Here is a 26660-nt window from a genome sequence, read left to right as displayed (position 1 = left end):
TAGTTAGCTACACGCTGTCAGGAAACAGGTGATTTTTCAGCAAATTGCCAGCCCCAATATCTGTGCTACACATTATACATTTTTTCATTACAAGCTACCGATTTTCCACCACACCACACTGATTTTGCACATGTCCGCCCACTAGGAGGATGACATAGTGACAGGGAAACATAAGAATTATCAGAAGATTATCCAAAATGCACACACACTGCTCGATATCGGGAAACTGAGGCCAAGATTTTCATTCTTGGCCGATTGATCGGATAATCGTAAGAAAGCGTTTGTGGAATTTTTTTTACCATTTTATCAGCTAAAAGCTAAAATGATCGTTCATACACACTATGCAATAAATCGGGCCAATCAACCGATTTTTGGCAAATCGGCCCAATAATTCTATAGTGTGTAGCTAGCTATAGGCCTATCATGGCATCTCTATGGTATATACTGTATCTATACTGCTCATTTATATATTAATTCAAGAAATTACCCAAGTAAACGTTTAAAACTTTGCAGCTTTATTCTACAAGTGTTTACATATTTACCGGGCAGAAATACGTTTCCAGAGTACAGTAAACACCAACATCAGATTTCACAATCGTCTGTGGTATAGGAAAATCTCTATAGAAGAAATACTTTAAGGCAGTGGTTCCCAAGCTTGTTTGAATCACGGCACCTTAGAGTAACAGCATTTTCTTCACGTGCCCCTAGGTCAAAAGTTCCTTATTAAGACATTCTGCAAAAAAATATTAAATGAAATAAATTGTGCTTACCTGTCATCCTTATGGTTAGTTATGTGGTGGTGGACAGGGCTGCGCTTTAGTTTGTCCACATATTTTATGATTAGCAGTAACCAGCACATGGACCATGAATAATTTTATTTGGTCTTGGCCCACCAACCCGTGGGGCCCCTGCAAATGCCCCGCAGCACCCCAGGGTGCCACGGCACCCATTTTGAGAACCACTGCTTTAAGGGATGGTGCATACTGGCACTATTTCTCCAACAGTCATTTATTTTCATTATATGAATAGTTTTTTATTAATCAAAGCCAATAGGTGATTAGATACAATAGATCACTGCAGATCTGTACATAGTAAATATTCCCTGTATTGCAGAGGGCGGTTGTGTAGTGTGCCACGGCGCGAGAGCCGCCAATCACATTATAGAATGGACCGGGCAGCATTGAAGATGAGCTCCTTCTCTCCTCCACCGGGCTGTGCCTAGACATGGTGGCATGTCATCACAGGTTACCCAACGCGTTCCCTGTCTGCCCGGCCACCCCGCTAGTCACCCAGCCCTTGCGAAGATCCGCGGATAGTGCTCTGATAGTGGAGGAGGAGCCAAGAAGATGGGAACATGTGAAGAGAGAAGAAATTGGTAAAGTAAGTGAAGGGGGAGGGGGCACACAATAACGGACACTGTTGGGCACGAGGGGGAGGGAGAGAGGGGGGGAGTGCAGAATAACAGATGATGGGGAGGAGGGGGGAGAGAGCAGAACAGACACCGATGGGGAGGAGGGGGAGGGAGAGTGTAGAATAACAGACAACAATGAGGAGGGGGCAAATGAGGAGGGGGAGCACAATAACACAGATGAGGAGGAGGGGTAGCACAATAACACAGATGAGGAGGAGGGGAAGCACAATAACACGGATGAGGAGGAGGGGTAGCACAATAACACAGATGAGGGGGAGGGGGAGCACAATAACACGGAGGAGGGGGGAGCACAATAACACGGATGAGGAGGAAGGGGAGCACAATAACACAGATGAGGAGGGGGAGCACAATAACACAGATGAGGAGGGGTAGCACAAGAACACAGATAAGGAGGAGGGGGAGCACAATAACACAGATGAGGAGGGGGAGCACAATAACACAGATGTGGAGGAGGAGGAGCACAATAACACAGATGAGGAGGGGGAGCACAATAACACAGATGAGGATGAGGGGGAGCACAATAACACAGATGAGGAGGAGAGGGAGCACAATAACATGGAGGAGGGTGGAGCACAATAACACGGATGAGGAGGAGGGAGAGCACAATAACACAGATGAGGAGGAGGGGGAGCACAATAACACAGATGAGGAGGGGTAGCACAAGAACAAAGATGAGGGGGAGCACAAGAACACAGATGAGGAGGAGGGGGAGCACAATAACACGGATGAGGAGGAGGGAGAGCACAATAACACAGATGAGGAGGAGGGGGAGCACAATAACAGATGAGGAGGGGTAGCACAAGAACACAGATAAGGAGGAGGGGGAGCACAAGAACACAGATGAGGAGGAGGGGGAGCACAAGAACACAGATGTGGAGGAGGTGGAGCACAATAACACAGATAAGGAGGAGGAGGGAGCATAATAACACAGATGAGGATGAGAGGGAGCACAATAACACAGATGAGGAGGAGGGGGAACACAATAACACAGATGAGAAGGAGGGGGAGCACAATAACACAGATGAGGAGGAGGGGGAGCACAATAACACAGACGAGGAGGAGGGGGAGCACAAGAACACAGATGAGGATGAGGGGGAGCACAAGAACACAGATGAGGAGGAGGGGGAGCACAATAACACAGATGAGGAGGAGGAGGATGAGCACAAGAACACAGATGAGGAGGAGGGGGAGCACAAGAACATTGATGAGAAGGAGGGGGAGCACTATAACACGGATGAGGAGGAGGGGGAGCACAATAACACAGATGAGGAGGGGGGAGCACAATAACACAGATGAGGGGGAGCACAATAACACAGATGAGGGGGAGCACAATAACACAGATGAAGAGGAGGGGGAGCACAATAACACAGATGAGGAGGGGGAGCACAATAACACAGATGGGGAGGAGGGGGAGCACAATAACACAGATGAGGAGGAGGGGGAGCACGTTAACACAGATGAGGAGGAAGGGGAGCACAATAACACGGATGAGGTGGAGGGGGAGCACAATAACATGGATGAGGAGGAGGGGGAGCACAATAACACAGATGTGGAGGAGGGGGAGCACAATAACACAGATGAGGAGGGGGAGCACAATAACACAGATGAGGAGGAGGGGGAGCACCAGAACACAGATGAGGAGGAGGGGGAGCACAAGAACACAGATGAGGAGGAGGGGGAGCACAATAATACAGATGAGGAGGAGGGGGAGCACAATAACCCAGATGAGGAGGAGGAGGAAGAGCACAATAATACAGATGAGGAGGAGGGGGAGCACAATAATACAGATGAGGAGGAGGGGGAGCACAATAACACGTGGGAGGGGGAGCACAATAACACAGATAAGGAGGAGGGGGAGCACAATAACACAGATGAGGAGGAGGGGGAGCACAATAATACAGATGAGGAGGATGGGGAGCACAATAACACAGATGAGGAGGGGTAGCACAAGAACAAAGATGAGGAGGGGGAGCACAAGAACACAGATGAGGAGGGGGAGCACAATAACACGGATGAGGAAGAGGGAGAGCACAATAACACAGATGAGGAGGAGGGGGAGCACAATAACATAGATGAGGAGGGGTAGCACAAGAACACAGATAAGGAGGAGGGCGAGCACAATAACACAGATGAGGAGGAGGGGGAGCACAATAACACAGATGAGGAGGAGGGGGAGCACAATAACACAGATGAGGAGGAGGGGGGCACAAGAACACAGATGAGGAGGGGTAGCACAATAACACGGGGGAGGGGGAGCACAATAACACAGATGAGGAGGAGGGGGAGCACAATAACACAGATGAGGAGGAGGGGAAACACAAGAACACAGGTGAGGATGAGGGGGGACACAATAACATAGATGAGGAGGGGTGGAGCACAACAACACAGATGGGGAGGAGGCAGGGGCGTCTTAAGAGAGTAGGGAGCCCGTGTGCACTCCCCGTGCAGGGCCCCCTCCTGTTTTCTTGGTGGCCGGCTGCTGACTGAAGCGGCTGGCCAGCCACCGGAGCATTAGTAGATTCTGGGCTCTAGAGTGTGCACGTAGTCTACTGAGCATGCGCAGAACACCGGAAACATGGCGTGGCGGCCATTTTCCGGTGTTCTGAGCAGTGCTGACACCCGACATGGGACCATGGACAGGTGAGTTTAAAATAATATGGTGTGTGCGGTGCGGGGCCCCCCTGGACCAGGGGGCCCGTATGCCTTGCAAACACTGCATCCATTATAGATACGCCTCTGGGAGGAGGGGACACACAATAACACAGATGGAGAGGAGGGGACACACGATAACACTGGTGGGGAGGAGGGGACACACAATAACACAAATGAGGAGGGGGGAGGACTATCACACAGATGAGGACAAATTACAATAACAAAGATAGGGAGAAATGACAATAACACTGATGGGGAGGAGGGGGGTGGCAGAATAACACAGACAGGGAAGTAAATCATATGTATGTTTTTCATAGGTCGCGCACGCCGTATCGCCGGATGGTGTGCCTTGGCAATTTAAAAAGCTTGTGTAGTGTGCCTCGAGTTGGAAAAGGTTGAAAATCACTACTGTAGGGCATACATTTAAACTGTCGTGATTGCAGCAGTACAGCCCAACTAGTGGAAAACCTGAAAAGGGTGTGTGAGCTTAGCGTTGTTAGAAAGTACAGGGGTTGGACATACTCTATGAGGGTGCATTTTGGGTGAATTGGAAATGTGTTCACAGTCACACAGCTCGTGTCTCCAGTTTTACCGTAAAAATGTTGGAATGTATGCATACCTCCCAACTGTCCCGCATTCAGCTGGACAGTGCCGTTTTTCTGGGACTGTCCCGTTGTCCCACCTGCAGGCCGCAATGTCCCACGGTGGGGGGGGGGGGAGTTGGAGGAAGCATACACCACTGCTCTGCATAGCAGAGAGAGAATAGATGCTGTGCACATGCACATGCACACAGCATCTATTAACAGTACTGGGCTAAGCCCGGGGGCAGCCCATTATCTCGGAGACGCTGGGCACGCCCCTTAGTGATGTAAACGGGGGCATGCCATCAGTACATGCCCCCTTTACGGTCAGGCCACGCCCCTTTTCGGGAAGTCCCAGCTCTCCGGGTGCAAAAGTTGGGAGGTATGTGGACAGTATGTACAGTATGTTGTCTTAGAGATCCTACCGAAAAAATACATATGGGTAGATATACTAAAACTTCTAAAAAAGGAAAAGGGACGACCTTGCCCATACCACTAATCAGATTTCCTTTATCATTTACCCAGTGTAATGTAGAAAATTATAACTTGATTCTGATTGGTTGCTATGGGCAGCACCTCCATTTTTCCATTTATGAAATTTTAACAAATCTACCCCACAGTGTACACTTCAGAAATGTTATCATGGACAATGGGTTCACCAAGTCTACTCTCTTATGTATAAAGTCAATAGTGTATCTATAATGGGTGCAGGGTGTCTGATGCAGGCTTGCCAACATTCTGGCTGCCCCTTCTGGGTGGGAGCAGCCAGGTCGGCATAATGGGGGGGCGTTGTGGCATTGGGAGTGGAGTGGGGACGTGGTCACGCGATCACGTCATTTTGGCCCCGCCCCCGATACACAATGCTGATATTACTTGTATTGTGAAGCAGGTGGCGGGGTCATGCACGGATCGTGTCATCGGACTCCTCCGCTGTGGGGGTTTGTGTGGGGATTGCGGGGGTCCGGAGGAGCCGATGGCCGGCCGCGAGGCTTGCCTGATTTTCGGGGGGGGCCAGGTACGCCACCCGATTTTCGGGAGGCTCCCTGACGAATTGGGAGAGTGGGCAAGTATGGTTTGATGCAAGTGGCACCTGGGTTCTTACCTTCTGCAGTGGCTGCTGCAGCGTCAGAAGAAAACTCCTTGAAAATGGTGCCAGCACCATTTTCCTGTAGATATGTGCATGTGCATTAGTGGAAACTGCCAGGTTTACACTGTGCTAATGCCTTTCGCCTCATGGGGGCATCATGGACAGAGCACACAGGCCACCTCCCCTAATAAAACTCTCCTTTATAAAGTATTTAGCATTAAAACTGCATGATCATGAACAGTCAAGACTGGGGGGGGCTATTCATCATAACTAATATATCGATGGAGGTAATTAGGTTTAGAACTCGCATGGAGTTCTACCTAATTACCGGTGGAATTCATCATTCCTCCTCTCCATAACTATTTCAAAAGGTTGTAATTTTTGCGATGACAGCTTTTCAAGAAATAGATACTTTTCCTGCCTATACCTACCTTACCGCAGCTGTAATCGGTGCTGCGCAGGCGCCGTTATGTTCACAACATCGGCGCATGCGCAGCACTGCCTACTGCTGCGGTAACTCTGTAACCACCCCGAACTCCCTCCCCTCCACTCACCTCCCTGTCCCCCACCTATCTGGCCGCTGCAGCTGCGGACCCTGACCTCCCGTCTGAAGAGGAGAAAGCAGTAGTTACAAATATATATATATTATTATTATTTCATTTTTTAAAAACTTTACTGTGTTCTGCCGGGAGAACAACAGCCGGAGCCGGAGGAGGGAGCGATGGAGCGAGCCGAGGATAACCTGCCCAGCTGAAAGCAGGTAATTGTAACCCGCTGTGCGCTACCTGAGAGTGACGTATAGTAACACTATCAAATTCGGAAAATATTAAATTTTCAGAATTTGATGAATAGCATACTTTCCATATCCCCATACTAACGTATGGGGAGTGTGGAAATTAACGCAGGCGGACTGTCACTTAACCAGTAGATATCAGTGATATCGCTTGTGTTAAGTGTGTTAATGTATACTGAAATAACGGTAATTAAGGAAAATGTCCTTAAAACCGTTATTTTAGTGTTGATGAATAGGCCCCTATGAGGGGGGGATTTATCAATGCTTGGAGAGAGTGGAGAAAGATAAAGGGGTAGATATACAGACGCTGGGCACGTCAGCCCATGTGTACAGACAAACGCAGAACCAAAGCCATCGCAGAGTGAGTGACGCAGAGTTGCCTACCTTTTCAGATCTCTTCCCGGGAGAAGCCCGGGTAAGAGAAGCAGGAGGGTGGTGATGGGGGCGGGGCCTGATGATTCGCGTCATTAAGCCCCACCCACCTCACGGTAAAATTGCTGCGATAGGCTAGAACTTGCATAGGGGCGGGGCCAAATGACATGATGCCTGTAGAATCATGTTTTAAGCCCCGCCCCCTACACGGAGACCCGCGATCGCCGCGGGTATTCTCATTCTGCCCACTTCACTAGGAAGTGGGCAGAATGCGGGAGAAATGCCTACCCTTCCGGGGGTGCGGGGGGTTACCCGAACAATCGGGGGTCTCCCGCGAAAACCGGGAAGGTAGGCATGTACGGAGTGACGAGACGACAGCATTTGGGGGTGGTGACTGGGGAGTGGTTGGAGAAATGCAGACGTGCCTGTCCAGTTGAATGCCATTGCATGGGCGTGCATAAATTAGCCACTGCGACGGCATACGCTTGCCGTGTGCGACGAGGTTAGCAATTTCTGAGTAAGGTCAGACCTGTTGTTATTGTGCGTGAGGGGCCGATGTTACTCGATGTTCCCAATGTATACGCAGGATTGCAAGGTATTACGGATGTGCGAAAGCGGTAGTGGGCGTCTCTATGCTGGCTTTGGGCGTCTCTATACTAGCTTTGCGATTGCAGTCATTAGCATATTTTCGCAAAGGACTTGGTGCTCAGCATAAGAATAACAGGAATGACTTCATGAATGACCAGTGATGTGGTGACAAACAGAAGGTTTGAATTAACACTGGGAAAGTCCCATACACAACCCAGCACAGGCCTGGTACTGGTGCCTATTAACTGCACTGAAAAGGTCACATTGGATTCCACACGGGCTGTATACAACAAAGCTGGGATGTAATACAAGATGTTAAATGCCCACAATGCTGCTAGGACTTTGACTGTGGTCCAGAAAGCATTTCTCCTCAGTTTTAAATAACTGTTCTTGATGCTGATGTAATGGAAAACACTAACAGAAAATGTTCCCCAGACACTCATAGGCCCTCATTCAGACCCACTCGCAAGCGGGCGCACGTACGTTAGGTGTACATACAAAAATATTTAAATTCAATGGCTCGCTCGTATTTTCGTTCGCATCTAAAATGCCTCCCAAAACTCTGACGACCCCTCCTCTAACTAACGAGCGTACGAAATAGCGAGCGTACATCCCCGAAATGGCTTGAAAGGAACGCACGCACAAGTATAAACAGGAAGTGGCCTTGTCAGATGTCGATTACCTGCTCCTTTATTCTGCCTACCTCCATCAATCGTATCATGCCAATCAATGTATCAATTAGCTTAATTGTTTGTTTTTTTCAACACAATGCAAGAAACTTTACTCTTGTCCGTGTTTGTGTTTACCCGCAGAATACGTACGGATGAAACATTCGCTTTTATTGTTCAAAAAACATGTGAACCACAATTAAACAATTGTACTATTGCTGTGGATCTCCGCATATTTCCCTGGGTTAATTTCTTTATTTAAATTTGCTTACGCATGTCACTGCATCAAGCCTATCATAACTCTCCAGAGATTTCTGGCCCTGTCGAACACATGACTCATACACTAACCAATAAAATTGCTCCTGTTAATTTCCAAAATACATTAGCCAATCAGAAAATTTTTACACACTTTATCAAAAATGATTTTTAAGAAAAACACCATTGCCATCATGAGAGCCTCCGCATTCACCAGGCGCGAGCTGCTGGTGCTTACGGAGGTCATGGATCGCCGGATCACCAGCCAACCTCAACCCATGACCAACCGGCAGAAGCGCTCCGCGTATGCGGAGGCACGGTCCCGCCTGCGGTCCTTCGGCTCACGCCGCAACATCGGGCAGCTGGAGCGCAGGTGGTCCGACCTGCAACGGCGAACGCCCCGCTTGCTGGCATGCTTTCGCATGCAGATCCTGGCAAGTAAGTGTTATGTATTGTGGTTTTAATGTTTGTGTTTGTGGGGCAAACTGCGTGTGCATGTTTTCCTGTCTGTCCTATTTATTATTTGTACTCATATCAGCGTGTGCATGTTTTCCTGTCTGTTCTATTTATTATTTGTACTCATATCTGCGTGTGCATGTTTTCCTGTCTGTTCTATTTATTATTTGTACTCATATCTGCGTGTGCATGTTTTCCTGTCTGTTCTATTTATTATTTGTACTCATATCTGTGTGTGCATGTTTTCCTGTCTGTTCTATTTATTATTTGTACTCATATCTGCGTGTGCATGTTTTCCTTTCTGTTCTATTTATTATTTGTACTCATATCTGCGTGTGCATGTTTTCCTGTCTGTTCTATTTATTATTTGTACTCATATCTGCGTGTGCATGTTTTCCTGTCTGTTCTATTTATTATTTGTACTCATATCTGCGTGTGCATGTTTTCCTGTCTGTTCTATTTATTATTTGTACTCATATCTGCGTGTGCATGTTTTCCTGTCTGTTCTATTTATTATTTGTACTCATATCTGCGTGTGCATGTTTCCCCTCTATTTCTGATTTATTCATTCTACTGCTATTTGGCTTATTTGTTGTTTTTTTTTTTATTTTTTTAGTTTGGTTGCCCGGATTTGTCCATAAACTAACCGCAATTTCTTTGACATATTTTAGGGGGACAGCCAAGACTCCGCCGTCACCGTCCGTCCAGACGGCGTTCCCGGCCACTATCCCCAACCCCCAGCCAACACTCCACCCCAAATCTTTCCCCTATTCCCCACTCCTCCCCATCCTTCCCAGACCCTCTCCCGGAAATGTCGTGCCTCCTTCCCCTCCGTCCCACTTCCCCCTCTCCTCCACCCACCCCTCTTCCAATTACCCCCTCCCCGGAGTCCATCATAACTCCTCCCCATTCTTTGGGTAATGACGGATCCTCCGAGGAGGATCATGGAGGTTTTTCCGGAGCTCCCGTTTTGTCTCCTGGTATGTTTTTTTTTTTTTTTTTTTTAAAGCACAAACTGTTTGTATGTAATCATGTGTCGTGCCTTTCTTCGTGTTTTTGTGGCTTGACTTTTGGTGATTGTGAAGGTTTGCCTTTACCTCTGCCTGGTGATTTAAACATACACATATCATACCTGTGGGAATTTGTACCTAGGCCTTGTATTTTTGCCAGCCCCCCCTTTTTTTTTTTTGGTTTGGGTTTAGGAGTGATTTGGTTGTGTTTTTTTTTTTTAATGTGGATTCCCTATTGTTGTATTAACCCACACACTTTTCTCACCCACAGAGGAACAGAGGCGTCGGCAAGAGGTGGCGGATGTTGTGGGGCAGATGCGCCAACATGTCATCGGCATTCTGGTGGCCCTCGACCGGCTGTCTGGCCTCCTTCGGCAGTAGTTTTTTTATTTTTGTTATATTTTCAAATTAAATTTATTAAGACAAATATACGTTGTGGCTCATTTTTAAAAACCCAAACCAAGATAGTTTAGCATGACATAAGTAGACTGTTCCTGCAAGGATTTCCCTTTTTTAAAAGTTAGATTGTGTTTTGTCTTTGTATGTCAAACAGACACAAGAAACACATAACAGTAACAATGTCATTTCCCTTTTTGGGTGTAGTGTCAATTACATATTTCTACATTTTCCAGGTTCCTACTTGGTGCGCAAGCTGCTTAGGCCAATCTTACAAATCCCAAGGTTGGGCCAGGCTTCCTTTTGGTGTGGATTGGGAAGCTGAAAACATATTTCAGTTTAGCTCAACTGGCGTCAGTACTGGTTTACCCCTTAGTCAAATGTAACTTGTGTTAACCTGGTTACACTTGCTGTTAACGTCCCAAAAAAGGAAGACCATTTCACTCTCCAAAAATGTATTAACAACATAACAGAGAAAACAAAGTGGTCACTCCCAAAAAAAGAACACAGTGATAAATTCAAATACAACACATACCAAGAAATAATTAAATAAAAACAAAAAATCAAGAACTGGTTGACGAAGGACCATGCCAACATGATTCCACAAACATGGCGTTGCGATATGGGTTCCAGAATATATGCCCAAAAGGACCAGATCCAGGTTTGGTAAGGGTAGCAGGAAGTAGTGAGCGTTGGAGTGCCAAAGATTATGTGAACAAACAGAAGATGGTGAGAAAAAAAAAAAAAAATTAGATGTTCGCAAACAAACACAAACACATTAGGTATAAACACTGGAGTTTTGTTCAAACTTACCTAAAAAATCTGGCCACCACATCATCGCGTATGGCCCCCCCACATACTGACCTTCGACCAACCTCGGGGGGGCCATCCTCAGGTAAGGCATCCTCTGGCTGCATTGGGACACCACTCCTTATGGCAATGTTGTGAAATATCCCACACAGGACCACAATTTTCGACACCATATCCGGCACATACATGAGCTCGCCACCAGAGCGGTGGAGGCATCTGAATCGGCCTTTTAAAAGGCCGATACAGCGCTCCACCACTTGCCTGGTGGCTGTAAGTGCGGAATTATACGCACTTTGTGGCCCTGGTGTGGGAGCCAAATAAGGAGTGAGCAGCCAGGACATGCAAGGGTATCCACTGTCTCCTGTGAACAAAAATAGACCACATCAGGAACACTGTGTATCAAGCTTAACATTGTTATGTACTAAAGGTCTCCACTTACCCAGAAGCCACGCATCACCAGCTTGTAGGTTGGTTAATTTCTGCCATATCCCTGATTGCCGGATGACGAAGGAGTCATGAGCACTTCCGGGTAATTTAGCATTCAGGGACAGGATCTGGAGGGAGGCATCACATACCACCATTACATTCAGGGAGTGATAGTGTTTACGGTTTCTAAATATTGCCTCCAGCCGTGCTGGAGGCTGAAGTGGTATGTGAGTACCATCCACAACCCCTATGATGTGTGGGAAGCCAGCTATTTGGTAAAAATTGGCCTTGGCCACACTAAGGGCACCCATATCCAAAGGCATTTTAATAAAATGATGGAGGTGCTTGAAAAGTGCCTCCATCACTGCCCTCAGGATCCGGGAAAAGGAGGATTGGGAGATGCCCGCCACTATTCCCACCGTTGTTTGAAACGATCCTGAGGCACAGAAATGTAACACCGCCATAAATTGCGTAAGTGGTGGTATTGCTGTAGGACTGTCAATTTGCCGCTCAAGATCACTTTCTATTAATGAGAGAGTGTCTATGATGATTTTGGGAGGTAGACGGTAGCGTCTTAAAACCTCATCATCGGGCATTCCAAAAAGGGTGACACGTGTTCGAAATATCTGGGGCCTTGCATGCCTACGATGCCTACGCCTGGGACGAGTTTGAGGTTGGTCGTCTTCCGGGAGCAGGGCCAGAACAATTCGCCCCAGATCTACCTGAAATTCAAAGTTTACAATGTAAGGCTTTTGAGCCACCCCAAAAGTAACAAAAAACAACTTAGCTTTCTGATACCATCCATAGCTGCTTACATGCCGGGGTATTGTCATGATACGTATAAACTGTAAAAAAGCCAAAAATGAGACATCAAAAATTTAGAGGGTGATTTTTTGTTTTTCAAATTGTTGCAAGCCAACACATAAAATAGGCGAAACACACATTTGGCCATCGATGAAAACGACATTGCACACCGTACGTCAAATAGGGTTCAAATGGACCCCAAAAATGGAAAAGGGAAAAGCAAAACTGGTTTACATGATGAATAAGCCGCCAAAAATGCGTTAATTAGTTCGCAAATGCAAGTCACTACACCAACAGTCAAAAATGCGGTAATTAATTCGCAAATGCAAGTCACTACACCAACAGTCAAAAATGCGTTAATTAGTTCGCAAATGCAAGTCACTACACCAACAGTCAAAAATGCGGCAATTAATTCGCAAATGCAAGTCACTACACCAACAGTCAAAAATGCGTTAATTAGTTCGCAAATGCAAGTCACTACACCAACAGTCAAAAATGCGGTAATTAATTCGCAAATGCAAGTCACTACACCAACAGTCAAAAATGCGGTAATTAATTCGCAAATGCAAGTCACTACACCAACAGTCAAAAATGCGGTAATTAATTCGCAAATGCAAGTCACTACACCAACAGTCAAAAATGCGGTAATTAATTCGCAAATGCAAGTCACTACACCAACAGTCAAAAATGCGGTAATTAATTCGCAAATGCAAGTCACTACACCAACAGTCAAAAATGCGTTAATTAGTTCGCAAATGCAAGACAAAAAATGGACTTACCCAACTCGAATATATAAGATTTCCAAAAAAAAGGTCTTTGGGTCCGAAAGCCAAAACAAACTAAAAAAGATGAAATTAGTGTTAAAAAAAATTAGCTAACCAAAAAACAGAAGTAGACACCAATTGGCCACAAATTAGACTGCACAAAACTTACCAAATCAGGAAAGGATGTGGAAAAAAGCAAAAAAATGCGAACGGAAAAACAAAACAACTGTAGCAAAACCAAACAAAAAACCAACTCTGCCAAATCCTCCAACCGCAAACAACCAAATCCAAACAACTTAACCGCCAACAATCCAACAACCCCACCTCGACTCCACACACACCAAGCCATAAACAGTGTTTATTTTCCCGCACAAATTAAGGATGAATCATAGGGACGCACAATCAATGATGCGGCCGCAAACAAAGGACGCATGTATAAATACGTCACGAAATCACATTGAATTTCTGGTTGATTTCATTCTGGAAGCAGAGACATGGCTTCAGACCAGGGAAACAATGGCCAAAAATCCGGCGGTAAGGCCTTCATGCATTTTGTCTCCATGATTATTTTAAAACAAATATATTGGTCAAGTTGTGAAGTGCCTAAATCTGCATATTTACCCAAATAGGTGAGGAGGATGACATGGAAGAGACTGCTGGCCCCAGTCAACCCGCCAAAGCTGCCAAAAAAAAAAGGCAGCCACATTTCACAAGCAAGGAGATGGAGGTTTTGATCCAGAAGTGCGTTGACATCCTGCCCCAGGCAGCCAGGAATATGAGCCAAAGCCAGAAGTGGAGAATGTGGGAGGAGGTCGCCGTTGCTGTCAATAGGGTGGGTGATTATGTCCGTCTAGCCCGGGATGTCAAACGGCGGTAAGTAAACACTTTCCCATCCTATAAACAAACCCCATTGTAAAAAAAAGGATAATGGGTCCAATTTTATTCCACAGATGGGCAGACTTCAAATATCGTCTCAAGCAAAAACTTGCCGACAGGGCTAGGCATGCAAGGGGGACAGGTGGGGGTCCCACCCCTGTGTCATTGGAGTTGACAGACTTAGAAGAGCTGGCACAGGGGTGTGTGCAGGCTGTGGAGGTGTTTGGCGTGTCCAACATGGATACGGACATGCCAGACTTTGCGGCTCCTCATGTTGGCCAAGGTAAGTCTTGTGATGTCACCAACTCTGAAATGCTATTGTGCCAATATGTAGATTCTAATGTGAGTCTTTTCGCAATTTTCCTAACAGAGACAGAGGCGGATGAGTCTGCTCCAGAGGGGAGCCTTGGCCGCAGAATTTCTGCTGGCTCTGCAGGGGAGGAACCAGTACATCCGGCTGAGGACCCTGCAGAAGCCAGTCCAGGGCGTGCCCCCTCGCAGGCAGTGGGCCTCCTCACAGAACTCAATTTTAAATCGGATTGCCATACGGAGATTCTGCAGAGGATGGACGCCAGTCTGATACGGGTGGCTGAGGCCCTGGAGCAAAATGCTGCGGCCAACGTGACCATTGGTCAGGCCCTGGCGGAAAATACCAGGGCCAACATCCGCATCGCCGATGCCCTGGAGCAGCTCGTTCGCCAGCACATGGTGGAGCCGACCTCCCTTCCTGCCGGAACATCCGGATCCTCCACCTCTGGCACAACATCAGCCAATCCTCCAAATGTGCCTAGCCCTGTGCCTAGTCCAGAGGCCACAACATCTGCCTCTGGACAGGCCAGCCCGATGGCATCCCGGACCCGGTCTGGCGCCCACCCTCACCCAGCCAAACGGGCGAGAAAACGGTGACAGCAATGGCGACTTTTCCCACACTCCTTCTGTGCTTGGCTCATATTCCTTTCTGGTCAAAACTTCCCTCTCCTTTCTTGTGAAATGTTTTTAAATTTTGTATTTACGCTTATGTTAGCAGTTATGGTTTTTTTTTTTTTTTAACAAATATCTTTGCCACAAAAAAAGGCAACAAAATATTAGGCCAATTTGTTTGTGTTTAAACAATAAATTAAAAACAAAAAAATGAGATTGTATTGTGACATTATTGTACAAATGGGTTACATTTAATCCTGGCCCTAAAGGCAAAAACTGACCCTCTTCAAAAAAAAAAAAGGCCTCTTTAAGGAACGTTTAAAAAATCACATAGCGATGCAAATTCCACAGTAAACCAAAAAAAAGGGGAGCTAATTAAAACATGATGACATTATTGTTACAATAGGCCATAACCAACAAATTGTGGCCAAAATAAAACCCCAAAAATGTACGCTAATTGATTGTGTAATCATGACATTAGCAGCTCTGATTTCCACCTGCGTACGCTTTTGTGCTATCCCAATAAACTGCTTTCCAAACACATACCAAGCCGGTTTTCAATCCAACACTAATTACTTTACTGACCAGCCGCGATTAATCGCAGCACCATCGTTGAGTCCCGGGACGGAGGAGAAGGCCATCGCCAATGTGGTCGAGTAATCCTGACCCTAAGCTGTGCGAGCATTTTGAAGGGAAAGCGGATGTTCCAGTGACGTATGAGACGGTCCGAACACATTTGACGTTCGCATCTGCTAATGTATGTACGCCCCAAAAACGCCTCGCCACGCCTGCGTTTTTTCATCTCCACCCCCGTCTACACCCAAAAACGCCCTGTTCTGTCAATCACATTTGACATGTCACTTCCTGTACGCTATTTTAGGAACGAGAGAAAAAAAACTTGCAATCTGCCGTACGCACATGCGCAGTGTAACACCGACGCATGCGCGGTTAGTCAACATCGGAACGCAACGAGCGTACTGTTGTTAACGTGCGGCTCTGAATGAGGGCCATAGACCTCAGGAGAGTCCATATGAACATGAAGACCTTGCACCAGAATGTGAAGAACAAAATGTTTATACCATTCTGGAAAGTGACAATCAAAACATTTCTGAAGAGGGAGAGTAGGAGCAGAATGATGGTCAGATTGGTCAGTATCAGATCAGAAGCTGGCATCATTTTGTGCTCTACTGCATTACTTAATACTGTCAACAGGACCAGCGTGTTTCCCAGGATTCCAAAAGCCACCAAGCCAATATAAAAAACTATGGCCCTCATTCAGAGCCACTCGCAAACAGCAGTACGCTCGTTGCGTTCCGATGTTGAATAACCGCGCATGCGTCGGTGTAACAGTGCGCATGTGCGTACGGCAGATTGCGAGCTTTTTTGGTCTCGTTCGTCAAATAGCGTACAGGAAGTGACATGTCAAATGTGATTGACAGAACAGGGCGTTTTTGGGTGTTGACGGGGGTGGAGATGGAAAAACGCAGGCGTGGCGAGGCGTTTTTGGGGCGTACATACATTAGCAAATGCGAGCGTAAAATGTGTTCGGACCGACTCATACGTCACTGGATGATCCTCTTTCCCTTCAAAATGCTCGCACAGCTTAGGGTCTGGATTACTCGACCACATTGGCGATGGCCTTCTCCTCCGTCCCTGGACTCCACGATGTTGTTGCGATTAATCGCGGGAGGGCTGAAAAGCAATTAGTGTTGGATTGAAAAGCGGCTTGGTATGTGTTTTGAAATCAGTTTTTTGGGATAGCACAAAACCGTACGCAGGTGGAAATCAGAGCTGCTAATGTCAGGATGACACAATCAATTTGCGTACATTTGTGGGGGTTTATTTTGCACTCAATTTGGTGGTTAGGGCCTATTGTAACAATAATGTCATCATGTTTTAATTTTCGCACCATTTAATTTTTGCCTCTTGAATTTGCCTCGTAATATGATTTTTTTAAACATTCCTTAAAGAGCCCATTTTTTTTTTTTTTTTTTTTAATTTTTCCAGTTTTTGCCTTTTGGTGCAGGATTAAATTTAACCCATTTGTACAATAATTTCACAATCCAATGTCAGATTTTTTGTTTCAATTTATTGCTCAAACAAAATTAAAAAAAATAAAAAATTTGGGAACATCTTTTTTTGCCAAAGATATGTCCCAAAATCAAACAAATTGGCCCAACATAACTGTTGACATAAACATACAAAAAAAATTTTAAAAACATTTCACAAGAAAGGAGAGGGAAGTTTTGACCAGAAAGGAATATGAGCCAAGCACAGAAGGATTGTGGGAAAAGTCACCATTGCTGTCATCGTTTTTTCACCCGTTTGGATGGGGGAGGGAGGGCGCCAGACCGGGTCCGGGATGTCATCGGGCTGGCCTGTCCAGAGGCAGATGTAGTGGCCTCTGGACTAGGCACAGGGCTAGGCACATTTGGAGGATTGGCTGATGTTGTGCCAGAGGGGGAGGATCCTGATGTTCCGGCAGGAAGGGAGGTCGGCTCCACCATGTGCTGGCGAATGAGCTGCTCCAGGGCATTGGCGATGCGGATGTTGGCCCTGGTATTTTCCGCCAGGGCCTGACCAATGGTCACGTTGGCCGCAGCATTTTGCTCCAGGGCCTCAGCCACCCGTAGCAGACTGGTGTCCATCCTCTGCAGAATCTCCGTATGGAAATCCGATTTGAAATTGAGTTCAGTGAGGAGGGACACTGCCTGCGAGGGGGATTGCCCTGGACTGGCTTCTGCAGGGTCCTCAGCCGGATGTACTGGTTCCTCCCCTGCCGAGCCAGCAGAAATTCGGCGGCCAAGGCTCCCCTCTGGAGCAGACTCATCCGCCTGTGTCTCTGTTAGGAAAAAAGAGAAAAGCCTCACATTAGAATCTACATATTGGCACAATAACATTTCAGAGTTGATGACATCAAAAGATTTACTTGGGACAACATGAGGAGCCGCAAAGTCTGGCATGTCCGTATCCATGTTGGACACGCCAAACACCTCCACAGGCTGCACACACCCCTGTGCCAGCTCTTCTAAATCAGTCAACTCCAATGACACAGGGGTGGGACCCCCACCTGTCCCCCTTGCATGCCTAGCCCTGTCCGCGAGTTTTTGCTTTAGGCGATATTTGAAGTCGCCCCATCTGTGGGAAAAAATGGAAGCCATTATCCTTTTGTTTAAAATGGTGTTTGTTTTTAGGGGGGGCAAGTGTTTACTTACCGCCGTTTGACATCCCGGGCTAGACGGACATAATCACCCACCCTATTGACAGCAACGGCTACCTCTTCCCACATTCTCCCCTTCTGGCTTAGACTCATATTCCTGTTTGCCTGTGGCAGGATGTCCACACACTTCTGTATCAAAACCTCCATCTCCTTTCTTGTGAAATGTGGCTGCCTTTTTTTTTGGCAGCTTTGGCCGGAATACTGGGCCCAGCAGCCTCTTCCATGTCATCCTCCTCACCTATTTGTGTAAATATTCAGATTTCACAAAATCACAACTTGCCCAATCTTATGTTTCAAATTAATCATTGATACAAAATGCATGAAAGACTTACCGCCTGACTCTTGGGCATTGTTTCCCTGGTCTGTCGCCATGTCTGAGGTCCAATCAAGAAATACCCCAGAATTTTAATGTGTTTTCGTGACGTATTTATACATGCGTCCTTATTTTGCGGCCGCATCATTGATTGTGCGTTCCTATGATCCCTCCTTAATTTGTGCGGGAAACAAAACACTATTTATGGCTTGGTGTGTCTCGAGTCGAGGTGGCGTTTTTGGATTGTTGGAGGTTACCTTGGCTGGAGTTTATTGTTTGCGTATAAAGGAGTTGGCGGTTGGAGATTATTTTGTTTGGTAGATTTGCGTTTTTATTTTCCGTTCTCTTTTTTGTTTTTTATTTTTTTTACCTCGTTTCTTGATTTGGTAAGTTTTGTGAAGTCTAACTTTTGATCAATTGTTGTTTCATTGTGTTTCTTCATTTTTGTAAATTTTGGATCCATAATTTCATATATTTTAGCTTTTGATTAATTTCGGCCCCAAAGACCTTTTGATTTGGACTCTTATATATTTGCTCTTGGTAAGTCCATTTTTTATCTTGTATTTGTGAACTAATTAGCGCATTTTTCACAGTTTGTATAGTGACTTGTATTTGCGAACTAATTAGCGCATTTTTACTACTTACTATTGGGACTTGTATTTGCGAACTAATTAGCGCATTTTTACTACTTACTATTGGGACTTGTATTTGCGAACTAATTAGCGCATTTTTACTACTTACTATTGGGACTTGTATTTGCAAACTAATTAGCGCATTTTTACTACTTACTATTGGGACTTGTATTTGCGAACTAATTAGCGCATTTTTACTACTTACTATTGGGACTTGTATTTGCGAACTAATTAGCGCATTTTTACTACTTACTATTGGGACTTGTATTTGCGAACTAATTAGCGCATTTTTACTACTTACTATTGGGACTTGTATTTGTTAACTAATTAGCGCATTTTTACTACTTACTATTGGGACTTGTATTTGCGAACTAATTAGCGCATTTTTACTACTTACTATTGGGACTTGTATTTGCGAACTAATTAGCGCATTTTTACTACTTACTATTGGGACTTGTATTTGCGAACTAATTAGTGCATTTTTGCTACTTACTATTGGGACTTGTATTTGCGAACTAATTAGCGCATTTTTACTACTTACTATTGGGACTTGTATTTGCGAACTAATTAGCGCATTTTTACTACTTACTATTGGGACTTGTATTTGCGAACTAATTAGCGCATTTTTAAATGCTTATTAATCATTTTAATTTTTTTGAGGTTGCCCTTTCGCTTTTTGGGCAAACATTTCAACCCATTTTGATGTACTGTGTGCAATGTCGTTTTGCTCTTTTGCCAAATGTGTGTTTCGCATATTTTAAGTTTGGTCTAGCACAAAATTTAGAAACAAAAATGCACAGAGTGAAATTTTTCTAATAATTTTTGTGATTAATTTCAGTTTGGACGGATCATGACAATACCCCGGCATGTAAGCAGCAATGGATGGTATCATCAAGCTAAGTTGTTTTGAATTTTCTTTTGGGGTGGGTCCAAAGCCTTACATTACAATCTTGCCATTTCAGGTTGATCTAGGGCGGATTGTTCTGGCCATGCTCCCGGAAGCCGACCAACCTCAATCTCGTCCCAGGCGTAGGCATCGTAGGCGTGCAAGGCCCCAGATATTTCGAACACGTGTCACCCTTTTTGGAATGCCCAATGATGAGGTTTTAAGACGCTACCGTCTTCCTCCCAAAATCATCATAGACACTCTCTCATTAATAGAGAGTGATCTTGAGCGGCAAATTGACAGTCCTACAGCAATACCACCACTTACGCAATTTATGGCGGTGTTACATTTCTGTGCCTCAGGATCGTTTCAAACAACCGTGGGAATAGTGGCAGGCATCTCACAATCCTCCTTTTCCTGGATCCTGAGGGCAGTGATGGAGGCACTTTTCAAGCACCTCCATCATTTTATTCAAATGCCTTTGGATATGGGTGCCCTTAGTGTGGCCAAGGCCAATTTTTACCAAATAGCTGGCTTCCCACACATCATAGGGGTTGTGGATGGTACTCACATACCACTTCAGCCTCCAGCACAGCTGGAGGCCATATTTCGAAACAGGAAACACTATCACTCCCTGAATGTAATGGTGGTATGTGATGCCTCCCTCCAGATCCTGTCCCTGAATGCAAAATTACCAGGAAGTGCACATGACTCCTTCGTCATCCGGCAATCAGGGATATGGCACAAATTAAACAACCTACAAGCTGGTGATGCGTGGCTTCTGGGTAAGTGTAGACCTTTAGTACATAACAATGATAAGCTTGATACACAGTGATCCTGATGTTGTCTATTCTTTTTCACAGGAGACAGTGGATACCCTTGCATGCCCTGGCTGCTCACTCCTTACTTGGCTCCCACACCAGGTCCACAAAGTGAGTTTAATACCACACTTACAGCCACCAGGCAAGTGGTGGAGCGCTGTATCGGCCTTTTAAAAGGCCGATTCAGATGCCTCCACCGCTCTGGTGGCGAGCTCATGTATTTGCCGGATATGGTTTCGAAAATTGTGGTCCTGTGTGGGATCTTTCACAACATCGCCATAAGGAGTGGTGTTCCAATGCAGCCAGAGGATGCCTTACCTGAGGATGGCCCCCCCGAGGTTGGTCGGAGGTCAGTATGTGGGGGGGCCATACGCGATGATGTGGTGGCCCGATATTTTAGGTAATTATTGATCAAACAACAGTGTGTATACCCAATGTGTTACGGTTTTTTAACGTTCATCTTTTTTTATATTAATTCTTGCACCATCTTCTGTTTGTTTGCATAATCTTTGGCACTCCCACGATGACTACTTCCTGCTCCCCTTCAAAAACCTTTCTGTGGAAACTTCGGGAATATATTCTGACACCAATATTGCAACGCCATATTTGTGAAATCATGTGGGCATGGACCTTCGTCAACCAGTTCTTGATTTGTTGTGTGTTTGTTTAGTGTTTTTGGTATGTGGAGTTTTTCTGATTATCACTGTGTGTTTTGTTTGTGAGTGACCACTTTGTATTTTGATTTCTGTTGTGAATAAATATTTGGAGAGTGTAATTTGTTTCCTTTTTGGGCACGTTAGAAGCAAGTGTAAACAAAATCCCAAACGTTAATTTTACCTAAGGGGTAACCCAGTAATGAAGCAAGTGGAGCTAAAATGTAATATGTTTTCGGGGTACTAACCAACACAACAAGGAATCGTGTACAATCAGTTGCCTTCGTAAGATTGTCCTAAGCAGTTTGGCCACCAAATAGGAACCTGAAAAATGGTGTAAACTATCATGTTGACCACCACAAAAAAGGAAAATGACATTGGTACTGGGAGGTGTTTCTTGTGCCTGTTTGCATTCAAAATACAACACACAATCTGTAGTGAGTTTCTGGGGCAAACCTTGCTTGAAGAGTCTACTTATGTCAGTGTAAAGAATCTTGGATTTACTCCAAACGCATGAGACAGAGCTTGATTTTAAACTGATTTATTAAGAAACAATTAAAAAAAAAAAAAAAAAAAAAATTAATTCCGAAGGAGGACCAACAGATGGTCAAGGCCCTGCATTAGCCTGGTGACCTGCTCCCGCATACGGCCCACACAATTCACAATCTGTTCCCGACGCCTCCACAATCTGTTCCTCTGTGGGTGACAAAAGTTTGGGGATTAATAAATCGATAATGAAGCAACATTGTAAAAAAACAAAAAACAAGCAAACACAAACTTACAAGCTTGTGGGCCAAAAATAAATTACACGGATAAAACCCAGAACCCCAAAATGTCGTATGCCAAAAATACAAGGGCCCTAAAAAAAGGCACACAGGTGTGATATGTGTATGGTGACATCAGCAGGAACAGGTAAAGACAACCCCCAAAAATACCCTAAGGCGAAAAAAAGAAAAAAAAAATGGGGACTACACATGATTACATACAAACAGTTTGGGGTGTCCAAAATAAAGTTTAAAAACATACCGTTCTCCAAAACGAGAGAGCCAGAAGCCACTCCCTGGACCACCTCGGAGGTGGCTACATTCCCCAACCCGAGGGGCAAGGTGTTTTCGCCATCCTGGGAGGGGGTATTTGGAGGAGGGATGGATGGAGGAGAGGGGGAATTGGGCTGGAGGGGAAGTAGGCCAGAAATTTTGGCCACAGGGTCTGGGGAGGAGGGGGGAATAGAAGAATTGGGGGTTGGAGAGAGGGGCCGGGACCGGCGTCTTGTGTGGCGATGCCGCCGTAGTGTTTGCTGTGCCCCTAAAAAATGACCAAAAAATTGTTGTTAGTTTCAACAGGAAACAAAATAAAAAAAAAAAAAAAAACACAATAGGACAGACATGAAAACATGCACATGCAGATATGACTACAATGACTCAATAGGACAGACATGAAAACATGCACATGCAGATATGACTACAATGACTCAATAGGACAGACATGAAAACATGCACATGCAGATATGACTACAATGACTCAATAGGACAGACATGAAAACATGCACACGCAGTTAGGGCCCACAAGATAAACTTGAAAACCACAGTCCAGAACACTTACTTTCCGCAATCTGCATGCGAAAGCATGCCAGCAAGCGGGGCGTCCGCCGGTGCAGGTCCGACCACCTGCGCTCCAGCTGGCCAATATGTCGGCGTGAGCCGAAGGAGCGCAGGCGTCGACGTACCTCCGCATATGCGGAACGCTTGCGCCTGTTGGAGATGGGTGGAGGCTGACTGGTGATCCTCCTGTCCATCACCTCCGTCAGCACCAGCAGTTCGCGCCTGGTGAATGCGGCGGATCTCATGATGGCAATGGTGTTTTTTTGACAAAATATTTTTAATAAAGCACCACAAAAAAATTTGATTGGCTAATGTATTTGGGAAATTAACAGGACAAATTCTATTGGTTAGTGTATGAGTCATGTGTTCGACAGGGCCACAAATCTCTTGAGAGTTATGATAGGCTTGATGCAGTGACATGCGTAAGCAAATTTAAATAAAGAAATGAACCACAGAAAAATTGTGGGGAGACAAACAAATAGAACAATTGTTTAATTGGGGCTAACATGTCTTTGGAACAATAAAAGCGAAGGTTTCAGCCGTACGTATTCTGCGAGCAAATACAAACACGGACAAGATTAAAGTTTATTGCATTGTGTTGAAAAAAAATAAAAAATTAAGCTAATTGATACATTGATTGGCATGATACGATTGAGGGAGGTAGGCCGAAAAAACGAGCAGGTAATCGGAATCTGACAGTCCCACTTCCGGTTTGTACTTGTGCGTGCGTTCCCTTCAAGCCATTTCGGGGATGTACGCTCGCTATTTGGCACGCTCGTTAGTCAGAGGAGGGGTCGCCTGAGTTTGGGGCGGATTTTTAGCTGCGTAGGAAAAAACGAGCGAGTGCTTGAATTTAAATGTTTTTTTACGTACGGCGAACGTGCGTACGCCCACTTGCGAGTGGGTCTGAATCAGGGCCTATGTCTAGTACTATGGCCATTTTAGTTTGCAGTGGTTTGTAGTGACTTCATGAAAGATCTTGATACAGGCAGAGATACTTTGAGAAAATCTGAGAAGGAACGAAAAAAAAAAAGTTTTAAAAATAAAAACAGTCTCTCTTCATTCAGAGTTATGGAGACAACAAAGTGAGGTAAACTAAATACAACATAAGTCGGCCTCCAGGCAAACTCTACAATTATGATAAGTGTTCTGACCTGTGCCACTGCAGTAATACCAATTAAAAAAATAAAAATAATAAAATAATACTCAAAGGTTAGGCACAGTGTCCTGGAGCCTAAGAGAACGAGGGACTTCCCAAAATGTCCTGGGGAGGAGGGGGGGGGGGGGGGTTAGGAGATCAGTGACGTGCAGGGAGGTAAATGGCTGAGGAGGCACTAGTTAGTATCAGAGCCAGATTTACAGATACATATGTGAACCCGAGGGTTCACGTGGGCATTATACAAAGGTGCAGCGGTATATAGTGCTGGAAATTTGTTTTGTTTTGATCAGGGATGTGCAGAAAAAGTAGACAGGGGAGGCAGTGCCTCACCTCCCATACACTTTTTACTGAAGAGTTTTGATTATAAAAATGATTAGAATATTACAAAGAAGATATTTATAATATTTTCTTTAAATTTTACTTATAATTTTTATAGTCAAAATTCTGGAGTATACCTAAGTATGACAGGAAAGGCTCTGCCTCACCTCACCGCACATAACTGACAGAGATAGGTATTTTGGGCTCTATTTATTAACATTATTTTTACTAAAATAAAGTGAAAAAGGGTGTTTTCACACCCTTTTCACATTATTTTAGTATCATCTATAGTTATTACAGGGTAATTAGAGTAGAATTCGTAAAATTCTACTCCAACCCCTAAGTATCACTTATTTTTAGTAAGCAGATCGCATTTCCCATAATTGTAATGGGAAATGTGATCTGACCAAAGTTGCTAAAAATAAATTGTAAAAAAAATACCGGGGAAAGCCCTGTGATAATAACGCCACCTGCAGGTTACCGGACTCCTACTCTGCTCTAAAAGGCAGAGCAGAGCCCGGAGCCAGTCCCAGTGATCAGCTGTGTGATCTAAACAGACCGCAAGCTGATACACTGCAAAAAAAAATAGTAAAAAAAAAATTCACTTACCTGACTCCAGGGACCGGTGGTCTGGGCTCTGGTGATGTCTCCCCTCTGGTCAGCTGGTCTCCCATGCTGCACTGCGGCCTGGTCATCAGGTGATTGGGTCCCAGTGCAGTATGGGATATCAGCTGACCGGAGGCATGGAAGACATCACCGGAGCACCGATGACTGCAGGTAAGTGCTATTAAGGGAGGGGGGGTCGCGGGGGAATCCGCGATCACGGGGGGTGGGGCTTAGCATCGAGGGCGGGGCTTAGCGCCGGGGGTAGCTGCGGTGGCCGGTTGGCGCATACACGGGGCACTAGTCACTGTATTTTTTTGCAAAATATTGTGAGTAGAGTGCGGAGGAGATTCGCAGGGACAGAGCTTTCTCGCAAGTTCTGTCCCTGCAAGGGATTTTTAGTAAATCCCTGCAATGCGAATTCAGTCGATAATATCACACTACAATCTGCATTACAAATGCAGATTGTAGTAAATAGAGCCCATAGTGTCTATTGATAACTATATACTTTTAGTGGAGATCTAATCTATTACTCACATAATAATGAGAACTTGATGTTTGCGACACATTGAATGAGACAGCAGTCAGTTGCACTGAGAAACACGTTGTAGAGACATTAGCACTTTTTCATGTAATAAATTAGTTTTTATATTTTTCATAAACTTTCTATCGTCAGATGATAAATGTGACCCACAAACTTAAACTAAACTTAACTAAAATAAACACACGAGAATTGGTCAGCTTTATTTAGTTACAATGGTAGGTATGGTGGCAGGAGAAAGAACGGCAAACATCCAGCGTCCACTTGTCTTAGGCCGGAAGTATATCACAACTTGTGAGGGCCAACTATCCTCCACAAGGGCAACTGTGATCTTAAAACTTGCAAGGGCCAACTATCCTTTTCAGAGCGGCCCCAACACCCATGCCAATGCACCATTCATCCTGCTCGGTCAAGAGGTGCCGCTGACCCCAATAGGGTGAAATCAGCCTAATCAGTGCATTGAAGGGGTGCGCACCGCTATTACTGCCGCAAGATGGACGCTTCAATATTGCCAGTCTTTCCCTGCTATGAAATAATGCCGACACAAGACACAAAAGGGGAGGGAGGGTGGGAGATCAAATTCATAGAGGTAGATTTACAACAACAGATTCCCCACACCCTCTCACATAACACGCCCTCTAACCTCTCATCCTATCACCACACCCTCTCACATAACACGCCCCCTAACCTCTCATCCTATCCCCACACCCTCTCACTTAACACGCCCCTTAACTTATCGCCCTATCACATCTGCCTACCTGCTGTCAAACAAACATCTTTAACTTTATTAACCCCCTCTATCCCTGACTAGAAGTTTATGTGCCCTCGGTTCTAGCCCAAACCTCCATTATATTTTCATGATTTTGTAAAAAATAATTGTCTATGTTGTTTTCTAGTATGGAATGTAGTGTTGTTTTGTATAGATTTTTTGGTTCAGAATGAATTTCAAATATATCTGCCTCATATTATTCACCTTATGTGTAATATTTATTGCTCAATTATTGTAAGTATATACCATTTAT

The 26660-nt window shown here is 45.2% G+C and overlaps 2 protein-coding genes across 2 annotated transcripts in view; one reads left to right on the top strand and one right to left on the bottom strand.

The window, feature by feature from the left end:
• The window catches only part of LOC148474405 (taste receptor type 1 member 3-like), a 50027-nt gene that overhangs the window by 16597 nt on the left and 6770 nt on the right, over positions 1–26660 (top strand). The window lies entirely within an intron of this gene.
• LOC148474406 (olfactory receptor class A-like protein 4) lies at positions 7595–16166 on the bottom strand. Its single transcript, XM_088458681.1, has 2 exons — positions 15880–16166; positions 7595–7943 (listed from the first exon to the last, which is right to left on the bottom strand). The coding sequence occupies exons 1-2, from the start codon at positions 16164–16166 to the stop codon at positions 7595–7597; spliced, it is 636 nt and encodes a 211-aa protein (XP_088314807.1).

The sequence above is a fragment of the Taudactylus pleione genome, unplaced genomic scaffold (genome assembly GCF_031769625.1).
Source record: "Taudactylus pleione unplaced genomic scaffold, aTauple2 ptg000845l, whole genome shotgun sequence".
NCBI lineage: Eukaryota > Metazoa > Chordata > Amphibia > Anura > Myobatrachidae > Taudactylus > Taudactylus pleione.
This window is presented reverse-complemented; position numbering and strand designations above follow the sequence as displayed.